The sequence below is a fragment of the Cetorhinus maximus genome, chromosome 26, assembly GCF_964194155.1.
Source record: "Cetorhinus maximus chromosome 26, sCetMax3.hap1.1, whole genome shotgun sequence".
Classification (NCBI taxonomy): domain Eukaryota; kingdom Metazoa; phylum Chordata; class Chondrichthyes; order Lamniformes; family Cetorhinidae; genus Cetorhinus; species Cetorhinus maximus.
In genome coordinates this window covers 2,173,508-2,187,842 of record NC_135904.1, presented here as the reverse complement: position 1 = coordinate 2,187,842, position 14,335 = coordinate 2,173,508, and the positions used below count along the sequence as shown (strand labels likewise).

At 42.9% G+C, this 14,335-nt stretch overlaps 1 protein-coding gene across 2 annotated transcripts in view; it reads left to right on the top strand.

The window, feature by feature from the left end:
- LOC144668216 (NT-3 growth factor receptor-like) overlaps nucleotides 1-14,124 on the top strand; it is a 658,117-nt gene extending 643,993 nt beyond the window's left edge. For both annotated transcript variants that reach the window (XM_078529980.1, XM_078529981.1), the window contains exons 16-17: nucleotides 3,878-4,036; nucleotides 9,598-14,124. In XM_078529980.1, the coding sequence (XP_078386106.1) occupies nucleotides 3,878-4,036; nucleotides 9,598-9,783 (345 nt within the window). In that variant the 3' untranslated portion in view covers nucleotides 9,784-14,124. The remainder of the gene's footprint in view (nucleotides 1-3,877; nucleotides 4,037-9,597) is intronic.
- Nucleotides 14,125-14,335: the final 211 nt, after the last annotated feature.

Here is a 14,335-nt window from a genome sequence, read left to right as displayed (position 1 = left end):
CTACACCCATCATTTACTGGAAACAGTCTCTTTCTATTTATCTTCTATGCCTTCAAAATTTTAAGTAACCATTCTATTTTATTCCACTTCCCTCATTGGGTCCTAGAACACACAGTTGCCTCTGAGCTCTGTCTATTTCTCCTGAAATCCCCTGTCCAAGCTCTCCCAGTTCGGCTTCCAGTCTGCTCACGGCACAGAAACTGACTTGACAAAATCATGAATGGTGTCCTGAGTAAATATGACTGTGGTGCTTTATCCTTTCTTGAGCTCTCTGCAGTGTTTGATGGGATTGACCTTACCATCCTCCAATGTCATTGTCACACAGCTCCAAGGAGTACCTGTTCATGGTTCCACTCCTACTGGGCTGGACATAGCTAGTGCATCTCAAAAAATGGCATTGCTTCTCTCTACCATACTGCCAGCTTCCACCTCTATTCTCAGCTCACTCTCCTGTCCCTTATCTAGATTAACTATCACACATATGCTGATAATTGACAGCTCTACATCTCCACCAGCTCTCGCAACCCCTGTAATGCTTCTGGCCAGCTCAACCTGAAGTCTCAGATGAGTCACGAGTGCCCAGGTGAATACCAATTTTAGATGGGGCACAGTCCACCAGTAACAAAAGGGAGTTCAGTATTTCTCATCTTTCTCCATTGAGAGAAAAGATTATTGCATGTTAACTTGTTGTGAAACTTGTGTGTGCAAATAGTTCTTCTCCATGGTTCATTGTTCCATGGTACACGGTGGGTAGGTCATGTTCTACCCTATGTGCATGATGCAAGATTGAGCCATAAGGTGTGACATGGATTTGTGGCATAAAGTGCAAGTGGGTACATCGAGGGATGAGCAGGCCAACCTGTTCCCAAATTCCCTGTCAGGAAAGTTAGCCTCACAGCTAAAACACTTCTTTGCCAAAGCCCCAAGCAAGAAGACTTGGATTAAGCCTGATAAATGGCATCGGTCTTGACTGTGTTTGGATTTTTAGAAGAAAAATGTGGCACAGTGCATAGATCCTCTCATCTTATTGAGGGAAAATGTCTGTTGTGCAGCTGATGAAAAAAACTCAAAGACTTCAGACAACAGCTTCTGGCGAGTCATCCCAGGAGTTTGAATACATTCTCATATCTACAGCTCAATGCTTACCATGGATTGAGTAATAGAGAGACGAATAACTGCTGGTGAAGCTCTGCATCTCTAATTCGTAGAACTGTGGTTTGATGGCGTGTGGTCTGTGCCCATGCTGTAGAATAGTGGCAATTCACTCTTGTTTTGTTGCTTGTAAAAGACTCTTGATACTTGCTGTCCACCTATTAGCAGGGCTTGTCAATTGTCTCAACCATATAGTGACTATCATGGGGTGGGTGAAGAGGTAAGCAGGGTAAAGGTCAATCCACAATTCTGACTGTCCACACACCCTGTCAGCAACATGCCAAGGACTAGAACAGAAACAGAAAGCAAATGGACCCTTGTGAGTGGAGCCAATCAGTAATGAGATGGCTAAGCAGTGAATATGTTTCCAGGGGAACCTTCCTCTTAATATCTCAGAGATGGATCATTTATTGAGATGGGAACTAATTCAGCATTTCAGCCTCTTCCACTGACTCTGCAATGATAGCTGCTGTTATGATCCAAGCACTTCAGCGATGTCCAAAGATGGTCTCTTGACTCCTGTAACTGTTTATTGTGTGGCCATTTGATCTACATTCAACTGTAGCCTGATGCACCATCCCTACCCAGACAATAGGAGGTGTTGTTTTAGGACAGTCACTTGGCAATGGGATTCCACCAGTTACTAGAAACTCTCCAGGATGCTGGATAAGTTGTTCATTTTCTGATTGCGAGCATAAGCTTCACAACTGACACACTACAGGAGACAAAATCCGGTGAATGCTGGAGCTTGTGAATTGAGAAAAGGTTGTTTATTAATATGGGTATGGAACAGGAGTCAGTGCAGCTGACTGTAGTCACACAGCAGGTACCACGAGTAACAGGTTTCAACCTACATACAGCTGAATAAACCTTCAATCAAATCAATGTGCTAAACCAACAAATGCTGAGTTACATAAACAGTAACATCTGCAAGTGGCTTAATAACAGTCTCTCCACTCATTATAGTGACACATTGGAACATTCAGAGATGGAGAGAAAGAGGGGGATGGGTGAAGCAAGAGATGGAGAAAAGTCAGACCAAAGATTCATGCCTTCCATATTCTGAAGTGATGCAGATTCCTATCAGGCACTGTGTCACACTCAGGATATCTCACCAGCTACCAGCCTGCTCTCTGTCTACCAGGACATTATACTCAAGAGGAGGCAAAAAGAAGGGGAGAGGAGGTCGAAGGAAGCAAGATGAAGAGAGGGAGGTGAGGAGAAGAGGAAGGGAGAAGGGTAAATGAAAAATAAATTGTTTTTGATATTGCATTTTCCTTTTAGGCCGGAACAGAGACACAATTAATTATAGAGCAAGTTTGTCTTCCCCTTTGGAATGGGACACTGTTTCTAATCTGAGAATAAGCTAGCTTCTTTGGATAAGGAACCAGTATGCAGCTGCTGAACCTGTGCTGCTGATTTATATTAATGACTTAGGCAAAGAGAGTGAGAGTAATGTATCTGAGTTTGCTGATGATACAAAGTTCGGTGGGAACGTAAACTGTGAGGAGGACACAAAGAGGCTGCAAAGCGATAGAGACCAGTTAAGTGAGTAGGGAACAAGGTGGAAGATGGAGAATAATATGGGCAAGTGTGAGGTTATTCACTTTGACAGTAACAATAGAAAAACAGAATTCTTTTTAAAAGGCGTGAAACTTGTAAATATTGATCTTCAAAGGTACTTGGATGCACTCATACATGGAACATGTAAAGTTAGCATGCAGGTACAGCAAGCAATTAGAAAAGCAAATGGCAAGTTGGCCTTTATGTAAGGGGATTGGAGTACAAGAATAGAGAAGTCGTGTGACCATTGTACAAGGTTTTGGTGAGATCCTGGATACTGTGTGCAGTTTTGGTCTCCATATCTAAGGACTTGGACTCACTACAGCAAAAGAATTGGTTCCTGGGATGAGGGGATTTCCCTATGATGAGGGGCTGAGTAAATTGTGTCTATACTCCCTGGTGTTTAGAGGAATAAGAGGTGATCTCATTGAAATATACAAGATTGTGAGGGGGCTTGACAGGGTAGACACTGACAGCTTGCTTCCCCTTGCTGAGGAATATAGAACATTGGAGCACAGTCTCAGGATAAGGGGCTGATCATTTAGCACTGAGATGAGGAAAGTTTTCCTCACTGGAAGTGCTGTGAATCTTTGGAATTCTCTATCCCAGAAGGTTGTGGATCTAATAATAGATATATTAGCCTCTATATCTAAGGCTGAGATATAGAGCTTTTTGGTCCCTCTAGGGAGTAGGTTGAAAAGTGGAGTTGAAGTAGAAGATCAACCATGATTATATTGAAAATGGAATAGGCTTTAGGAGCCATATGGTCTACTCCTGCTGCTATTTGTATGTTATTATGATGTTACTTTGACTGTGTCTTTGTACGTATGTGCATTGGTATTTCTGTGTGTCCATATGTTCATGTATTCTAATTTCATGGTGATGCAGCCAATGTTTTGCAGTCTTTCCCAATAGGGATAACCTACGTGTATTGATTTCAATGACTAGATGGCATTTACCCAATGCAGCTAAGAACAAGAGCCATAAATCTACATCCCACCGAGCTATGACATTACACAGCTTTTCACCCTTCTGTCGGTCCATACTGTGCCACATTTATATCATTGTATTATATTGTGACAAGGTATAACATAATCTAGCTGATGTTCCTGACACTTCTCTATGACTCAGTCATTCGCTATTTTGATTTAATGTGTTCCAGGTGGGTGGTCACACTATGCTTCCAATCCGCTGGATGCCTCCTGAGAGTATAATGTATCGCAAGTTCACCACCGAGAGTGATGTCTGGAGCTTCGGAGTGATCCTGTGGGAGATCTTCACCTATGGCAAACAGCCCTGGTTCCAACTCTCAAACAACGAGGTAAGAGTTGGAAGAAACACTGCTGGAAATGTGTTGGAGGGAAGGAGTTAAGGGGAGAGAAAGGCGGGAATTACTACAATGAACTTGGGGCTTAGAGACACAAGCCAATGTGAGCAGAAAGCCTGCCGACCTCACTCGTCAGTCCCTTGCGGTATGCACTATTCATTCTGCAACTGGTCAATCTGTGTTTCTGTGAGTGGCAATGTGATGCATTAGTCCAAATGGTCAAGGATAGATTACAATGAGTAACCGATATTCTGCTGTTGCTCTGGACTCATTTATCAATGATTAACACAAGACTCCGCCTTTTTATGATGTTAGAACACTGCATGAAAGACATTGACTGCTCCACTTAAGTTAATTAACTTTCTAGACATATCTGCTACTGAAGAACCTCTGTACATTTCCCAACATTAAATTGAATCTGTAATTCATCTTTCCAATTTTCTAATCCTCAGTGGATCTCTCAATTTCATCCTTATCCTTTGAACCTCCTTCCTCCCTCCCCTCCACCATTACAACACACAACTTGTTATCATTTGCGAGATCCCTGGATTGATCTCTGCTGTACTCTACTGGTCACCGCTGTCCAATGAGATCCACCACCACTGGCCACCTTTATTTCCTTTTATTTACCCAATTGATTTTTCAGTGTACATCCTCATTTATCCTGACAGCTCACATTTTGGGTCATAATATGTCTTGCAAGTGACCTTCTTTTGAAACGTGGTGATAGTCAGGCACTGAAGGCTACAAAGTGACACACAGCGTGCTTGTGCCAATTCCATTCCTGGTATGACGTTGTACCCAGAAAAATCTTTACTCTCTCCCATCTTTCTTCCCTCGACTGCAGGAGACGTACATTTGAGCATAGCTGATGCACAACCGTTTTAACCATCCATCACCAAATCTACTCTGGGCCAGATCTAATATACTATTGGACATCAATTTTTCTCTGCCAAAACTAACTACTTCTTGTGGTCATCCTTAAGAGCAAAGACAGACTAATTTCTTTCACTACCAAACATCTGCTCTGAGTAGCAAGTGACTGGAGTTTTGTCATCATGAAGATCAAGACCATCCATTCAGCTGCCTCCCCACCTTCCCCTATCCCAGCATGGCATACATATGTCACCAGTCCTATCACCATCCTCATACATACGAACATACAAAATAGGAGCAGAAGTAGGCCATTCAGCCCTTTGAGCCTGTGCCGCCATTCAATAAGATCATGGCTGATCTGTTTGTGTTTCAAATTCCACATTCCCATCTACCCCCGATAACCTTTGATTCCCTTGCCTAACAAGAATCTATCTACCTCCGCTTTAAAAATATTCAATGACCCTGCCTCTACCGCCTCCTGAAGCAAAGAGTTCCAAAGTCACACAGCCCTTTGAGAGAAAAAAATTCTCCTCATGCACTGTTCTACATTGAACCAGCCTGTGTGTAACCTCGTCATCCAATGTAACCCCGAAATGAGTTTCAAAACCCATATCCTTGTCATTACCCAGAGGGCCAACTTGCATCTCCAGAATGTTGCTCATCCCACCCTTGTCTCGACTCACCTTCTGCTGAAACTCTTGTTACCTCCAGGCTCAATCTGTTCCAATGATCTCCATATTTCCCTCTCTTTAAACTCTGCTACCAATGTTCTGCCGTGCACAAAGCCCCACTCACCCATCACCCCTGACTTTATACGGGCATCCCAATTGCTCAACACTTCAAATTTTAAATTCCCTTCATATATAAATTACTTTGTGGCCTCACCCCACCCTATCTCTGCAAACTGCTCTAGCCCTACAATCTAACCGAACTCTCAATTTTTCTGATTCCGGCCTCCTCTGCATAGTTTCCCTTCACTCCCCACCCCACTCCATTCCAGCTGCCTCTGGAATCCCTTCCTCTACAGCAATTTGTTCTCCACCTCAATTTCTTTTAAGGCATTTCCTAATTTTCTCCCTTAAAGCAAGCTTTTGAGCACCAAATATTTCCTTTCTCTCAGAGTCCGTTCCAGTCGATGCACCGTGGGATAGTTTCCTGTGTTACTAGTGCTATGCAAGTGCAGGTTGTTGTTGTTATTCCAGCTGAAGCTATCCTTAGTGGAAGAGGTCCTGATCCTCTCCAAACAGTCTCCGTACCACAGCCCCCTGGGCAGACTTGGGACTTATTGTGTTACCAGTTAATTGTACTTGGGAACAGGCTCTCACTGAATTCCACCAAAGTTAAAATTTAATTAATTAAAGCCATGTATAATATAAGAGGAAGGGATTAACCACTTTGTTCATAAAGCTGTGAAGATTTAATTTTCTTTATTGTCATTTAATTTTTCTGTTTCAATGTTCTCTCAGTTCCCGATGCATCCACACTCATTCTGCCTGGTAATTAAATGCATGCCGCAGGCTGTGGGTGAGTGGTGCAGTTGAGTCTGATGAAGAGCCAGATGAGCTTCTCTTTTCGTTTGTATAATGCTGTTTAGCAAAACAGTGTTCTCACGTTGTGGTTAGATGTGACCACTCTCCGATCAGTAGCTGCTTCACAAAAGTTAGCTCATAATTACCACACCACGATGGCCAGTTAGACTCAGGCTGTCATATTTATCTAGGGAACCCACCTAAAAATCCATTTACTAAAATATACAGACTGGATAGGTTTGGAGAAAAAAAACAATTCATTCAAGCACTGGCCATTTCCTCCCTGGATGATATGAACCTCCTGAATTCTGGCCATTTCCTTGCTGGACAGTATTAACCTCTCGAGCGCTGGACATTACCCTGCAGAATGAGATTAACCTCTCGAGTGCTGGACATTACCCTGCAGAATGAGATTAACCTCTCAAGTACTGGACATTACCCTGTAGGATGAGATTAACCTCTCAAGTACTGGACATTACCACACAGGATGAAATTAACCTCTTGAGTGCAGACCATTGCTATGCTGGGTGATATTAACCCCTTGTTTGCTGGGCATTCCCTCGCTAGGTGGTATTTACCCCCTGACTGCTAGCCGTATCCTCATTGAGTGATAATAACTTCCTAAGTGCTGGCAACTCACTTGCCAACTGATATCAACCTCTGATGGTTGGCAATTCTCTCATTGACTCATGTAAGACACAGGGACATCAAGGCGAGGTCTGCACCATTCATAAGAACAGGAATAGGACATTTAGCCCCTTGAGCCTGTTCCTCTGTTCAATCAGAGTCAGCTGGTCTGCAATCTAGCTCCATAAACCTGCCTTTGCCCTATACCTTTGGTAATCTCATTATCATATATTGAGGAAAGGATGAATCTGAAGCCAGTTTTTTCCTTAAACCAGGTTTAATTTCCATTTTAATGGCACAGATTCGCTTGTTTCCCCCAACACCCAGTGTGAACTGGTTTCTACACTCGTGCAATAATTTCCTAATCTTTCCCCAGTTGGGAAAAGCTTCCCTTCATTACCAATTTAAAGCATGCACTCCATTGCAGCATGATTCCAACATTAACAACCCTTAACAGCTTTGAATAACAAAAATCTATCAATCTCAGACTTAAAACTTACAGATCATCTAGCATCTATTGCCATTTGTGAAAGAGTATTCCAAACTTCTATCACCTTTCATGTGTAGAAGTGCCTCCTAATTTCACTTCTGAAAAGCCTGGCCGCCTATTCCCAGACTCCCCAGTCAGTGGAAATCAGTTCTCTCTATCTGCCCTATCTGTTCGCCTTACAATCTTGAAAACTTTAATCAAATGACCCTTGACCTTCTAAATTCCAGGGGATATACAACCCTAGTTTGTGTAATATCTCCTTGTAATTTAACCATTGGAGTCCAGGTATCAGTCTGGTACACCTAGTGCTGTACTCCTTCCAAGGCCAAATATCCTTGCTCAGTTGCGGTGCCTGGAACTGCTCCTAGTACTCCAAGTGTGGTCTAAGCATACCTTCATCTGGCTAAAACATGACTTTTACCCCCTTGTATTCTAGTCGGTTCAATATAAAGGCCAGCATTCCATTAGCTCTTGTGATTATTTTCTGTACTTGCTCATAGCACTTTAAGGACCTGTGTATCCAGACCTCCAAGTCTTTCGGACCTCCACTCAGGCTTTTGAGCCTGCTTCGCCATTCAGTTAGATCATGACTGCTCTATACCTCAACACCATTTTTCTTGCCTTTGCTCCCTGTCCCTCTCTGAACCAATGAATGCTCACCATTCCCTGCCAGAGTGACATGAACCATCAAATAGCCAAATATACAGAACAGATACCGACTGAATAAGAATTGCAGCTTAAAATGTACTTAAATTACAGCTTAAATTGCAGCTTAAAATGTGCTCCATCTTTTTGTCATTTTTGATGTATATTTTTCTGTTTTCTTTGCCGCTTCCTCTTTAGGATTCTCTGTTATAACTTATTCCCTAACCCAAGAGGTCAATGGTGATTTTGTTCGGTTCCTGTATCTGTCACTCGTCAGTTAAGCTGTGGAGATGTAATGTCCTGCATTATTAGATCTCTTCTTCTTCCTTGTGTGAATATAAATTGACTAATTTCCTTCCTCCAGTGCACCTGTAAAGAGAAGGGTTTTAATGGGAGTGAGACAAGGCCAAAGAAAAGGGATTTTAGAGGTTTTTAAATGGAAAGACCAAGCACGGTTCAGAAGAAATGGCCTTTAGAAACACTTATAGAAAGGCAGGCACAGTCAAACAGAAAAGCTTTTAAGGGCTTTTGTTCTGGTAGATAAAGACAAAGTGGTCTGGGGAAATATCTAAAGAAGTCAGAGGAACATGTAGTGACTAGACAGACTCCAGTAATAGAGCAGAAGAGGCTAGAGAGTAACCCAGAGTGGGAAGGTGTGGGTTGGGCCTGAAGATTGAAGAAGTTCATTTAGAAAGAGTGGAAATGAGGCCATCAATGCACTAGGGAACATAGACCTAATGAAACTTAGCAAGGATATTTGTACAGGACTGGTGGGAGAGACCATGGAGTACAGAATTCTGGTTTGGTTGGAGAACATAAGTCGGAGCCTCTCAAGGAGAGGGTTGGAGAGGTCAATCCTCACGGTGATGAAGGTGCAGCATAGGGTTTCAGTGGTGAAGGAAGAGGCAAAGTTCCTCATAAGCATTGAGGAAATCCATTCATATTTAAATACCGTCCAGCCTATTGTAAAACCAAATTTGATTTTTTTTAAACTTGATCAATTTCTTTTTAATTGGTGGTGCTGTAGAAGGACAGGGCAGAGATGGCTGGTCAGTTACTAAAGAGTTGTGATCCAACTAAATCATAAAATGGGTACTTAGAAAAAAGAATAACAGAAGTGTCACATTCCACTGCGGCTGTTCTAATCAGGGCTGTCATCTAGAACAACTTTCATCATACAACGAATAATGTGGTGCAGAGACCCTGACAGTGAGTGGATTAGCGCTCAATGACCATCAATGACTACACTGCAGAGTCTGTAATGGTTTCATACATTTTTGCAGAACAAGCTTGCTTAGAAGCCGCCTGAACATTTTGCCTTATAGCGCTTGACAGAAAAACTACCGGAGCTGATTGCATAAACTAACAGAGCATATGTTCAATTGCAGGTGATTGAATGTATCACACAAGGCCGTGTGCTGGAGAGACCGAGAGTCTGTCCCAAGGAGGTGTACGACATCATGCTGGGATGTTGGCAGCGAGAACCCCAGCAGAGGCTGAGCATCAAAGACATTCATCGGATACTACAAGCCCTGGGCAAGACCTCCCCCATCTACCTGGATATCCTTGGCTAGAGGGCAAAGTGTGCCAGCCCCTCCTGAATGTACTCTATCCCAACAGTAAACTACGGCTTCATTTGGGAAATCAAAAAGTGAAGTGCCTGCTGTATATAAAATGTACAGTTGTTTCTGAGGCAGTTTTCCTGGTACCTGCGTACAGAAAGCTGCTGCAACGAAACTGAAAAGGAGTTTGGTTCCAAACAAAACCCCTCCAGACTGGTGAAACCTTTATCCTGAGCCCATTTTAAATATGAGAGAGGGCTCTGTTGAAGAGCAGAGCAAAGTCCACCACATTATTAGGATACACTAACCACCGGGCCAGGCTTGGCGGAGGGTTCCAACAAATTTCTCAGCGTCATAAAGCCAACTCGTGATAAGGATGCAGTATCCATCCCCCTGCACCTGCAGATTTCAGCAGTTCACCTGGTGGGCAGAGCCTGGCAGGGAGCTGCCCTCTCTTCAGGGTTTGTCACAGTGAATTCAGATTGAATCGGGAGTCAAAAGAAATCTGCCTGCAAGGCATTTGGACGATCATTCCGAGTTCACTTACAAAGGATCAACAATGTTTGGAACATTTTAAACCTTTCTGAGGGCAATTGCTTGGTTATTATAGGACGTTCCTGCAAACTAGAAAAGTGCAGCAAGAACACGACTCCAGAGTTAGTTGGGCTACTGAGCTGAACTACCCAGTGGCCAAAGGCAGGTGCCACGATGGTTTCTTATGTCCAACAAAGCACTTGGTGTTGATTGAATCTGGCTGCTATTCTGGCCAGTTCTATGTACTTTTTGTCAACTGTTACTTTAAAGTTGTTGTCAGCTACCTTGTGTGCTGCAGTTATGATGCTTTAAGTAGACACCTGTATTACCATCTGTATATTTATACCCAGAAATGTTTTCATTTTATTTTTATTTCCAGGCTACTATACTCAGCAACGTTTTAAGATAAAGTAACCTCTATAGAGGAAGGAAGCACTCCCATTCCATTCACTTCCTGTGCTAAAGGTCAAAGAGCACGAAGTCACAGACACGTGCTGATGCCTGTCACAGGAGGGCAAAGCTGAGTGAAATCTAATTGCTGCTTCCTCTGAGTTATCAGTAAAGCATTTGTAGACTGCATGTCTATTTGAAATGCATTGGAAATTCTGCCTGCAGTAGCGACCGGCCAAGCAGATTGGAGCCCATCACCTGGTGCCATTACCGACAGTTGGCATTAATCCAGTTGGCCCTTGCCTCCTCAGCCAATTACCTCTATAGAAGAGAAAAGGTGTTGCAATCCACTCCGTGTTAGTGGGTCAAGCAGAAGTCCGTGTTGGGACAGCCCATTCTCCCAGTGAGATCAAAACCAGGAGGCCCTTGGCATTAAAATAATATCAAGCGTGACTGGGCATGGCTACTGAGTATTAAAAAGCCAGCATTAGTACCCATTAGCCTAGTCAATTTCTCTTTTATAAGGAAGAAATGCTTGTGTGAGCTGAAGGAAGCCCTAAATTGCACAGTGGCATCTCCCACCTCCATCTGCTGATTGGTTGTTGGCAGCCTCGGCTTTATCTGCAGGCTGCCCAGATCCAGACTTGTGCCACCTGCAGGTCTGCTCTTTATCAAAAAGCTGTAAAGAACAGAGCCATGAGCATGTGTGGGAGAACAAAGGCCCAGTATGAACTTTAAACTTGCTAGAGTGTCACTGCTCCTCAGCCACATTGTATAGTTTCCTGTTAATAGTTTTGTACTGAGCAATCTCAAATGCTGTGCTCCAAGAGACTCACTTAGCAAAGAACAAATGTCTGTGTGTAGATGGCACTCTCTAGCAAACCTGGAGAAACCTGAATTGTATCAAAGGAAGCAGTGAGCTTAGTATTCCAGTCCTCTGCTTCGTCAATCCACGCTTCTTTCTTCCATTTAGAAAGCTTTTAATGCCCTTGTCCACAATTCTAATTCATGCTGAACTGGAGAGAAGGTGATGGAACAGTTGCCCAATCAGGCCTATCCGTGCTATTCCCTTTCAGATATGGACGTTTACAAAACTGGTGGATCGGCAATTGAACAGAAGATGGAAGCACAGTTGACTGCAGTAAAATATTGGACGCCCAGGAGGACAACACACTGGGTACCGGGCAATGGCAGGCAGCTCTGAAGGCCTGATATTATACACCTTTTAGTACCAACTCAAGGATATAAACTGAGGGAAAATATGAAGTGATACTGAATCATTGTGTTCACAGTGCATATCATGGACAAACCGAGTCACACAGGCTGCAGACAGTGCACTCCCTAATCTCTATCAGTTACTCACTTGTTTTATCGGAGTCCCCCCCATTTCAATATTACTCCAAAAGGAGCTGAAGTGTTGAAAAGCTGCAGGAAACGCTTTCTTTTATCGTTAACTTATTTCTTTCTGTTCTTAACCTGGCCATCTTTAGTTTTATTTTTCATGTTGCTTTTGGCGGAAGGGAATTAAGCAACGCCTTGTAATGTTTGCTGCTATGTATGAGGCGTTCTCCTCCTTGGGGCTACCCCAGGAACTTCCAGATCTGAAAATCAGCTGGTTAATATTTACCCAGTAACGTACGGGCTTTCACCCACTGAACAAAAATCACCACCCTGGGCGTTACAATTAAATTGCACTGGGACTGGCATCAAGATCAAGGATAGTAGAGACACTGGCACCAATGCACTTAAATAACAAGGGGGTAAAAATGACTCTGGGCACATTGTGTGTGGCATAATTATAAAAGGGTTAGTGGAAATTTATCTTGTATCTCTTGCTATTTTATAAACACATTTCCAATTTCATTGCAAATTCCGGGCAGAGGAAACATTCATCAATACATTTATGATACCACTACACACGGCACCAGAAGGGTGCCCCAAGGGCTCTGGCTCAATGTTGGTTATGTTCTGTGGCACCATAGCTGAGGAACAGCTATGTAAGAGTGGGCAAGTGAGGCTGCCAAGGCTGGATCCAGCATTTATCTACTTCTAATCTCAGTCCACAGGAAGCAGCATACAAATCATTGTCCCTCTCCTCACCTCTCCCCTGTCTCCCATTCAGAAATACAGAAGAATTGGGTAGTTTTTATGTGACTGTGCAAAGCTCTGTGTAACTCTAGAAGTTTATTTCTTTGGAAGTGCTGTTAGTTGGAATGATCATTAAAGACTCATTTATTAAGGGTCCCGTTGTTCCATGTAGGCTAGAATCTGAGAGCCTTTGCAGTTTACAATATATTCATCACCTGCCATCTGAGTGATTCTCTGTAAATCTTAAACTGATTAAAAGCAGAAAAGTCTGAGAATGTTTTGCAAAATTCTGACTAAACCTAAAAAGGTATTTCTTTTTTAAAGTAGACATGCTGCCGATTTGGTTGAACCAAACTTCAGATAAAATATCTGTTCAGCCCTTATAGCTGAGCTTCTCAGGTGGAGTAATCACCCAGATGGATAGAAGGTAAAATGGCTTCACACCGTGTCATAAATCTACAACCCCATGACACTCAGTTAGTCAGTACATGGTAGCCAACCAAAGGATTGAGTAACTCCTGTAACTCATTTCTAATCATCCCTCGTGTTTTAAACACATCTCAACCATTCATGTGACAACCAGGGGTATTTCCATTTCACAGGGGTATTCCAGCAGTATACCAGAGGTATTTCCATTTCACATCAGTCAAAGTGAGAAGAAACTTAGTGACAGAAGGAATGTATGCTTCTTCAACAAATGACAGTATATTGCAGGATTACTTCAATATGCAAGATACAGTTAGAACAATAGAGTCCACCAAACCTGTGAGCACTCCATAGCATTTGTGTCTGTTGGTTTGGTAGAAGCAGAGAACTCGAACTCTCCATCAAACTAGTAGTTCACTGGGGGATGTTATAAAGAGAACAGTAGTTTATGCCAACTCACCCTACATGCCAGCCATCTCTTTATACTTTATAACTTATAGCTCTGACTCCAGCCTATTCTGCATTCCCCCTCCCCTCTTCCACATCCCCACCATTGGCAACCGTGCCTTCAACCTTTTAAGCTTCAAGTTCTGGAAATCTCTCCCTAACCCCCTCCCACTCTTCACCTCATTCTCCTCCTTAAGACCCACCTCTTTGACCAAGCTTATGGTTTCCCCATCTAATAGCTCTTATTTTCGTGGCATCCATTTTTATCTGATTACGCCTCTGTGAAGCACCTTGGAACATTTTTTTCTAAATTAAAGGCGCTATATAAATGCAAGTTGTTGTTGATAATGGTTTATGTGAGTGAAATGTAAAGTCAAATGTGGGCATGAGACCATTACAGTTTTTCCCAGTTCTGTTATCAGCCACATAATGACCATGTCAAATAAAGGCCTTCTGCTCCTCACTTTCACACAGAACTCTCGTGCTCTCTGTCTTTGTGTGTGTGTGTGTGTGTGTGTGTGTGTCTCACTCTCTACTTCTCTCTTTACAAATGGTTTGAAAATGAGGATGTGGCTGAAGTTACTGTTTGAGGGTCACAAAGTGCCCAGAAAGATACTTGGAAAGTGTAGAGGCCAATGACTAGAGAGGTCAGTGTCAAAGACAGCAAGACACTGCAAAT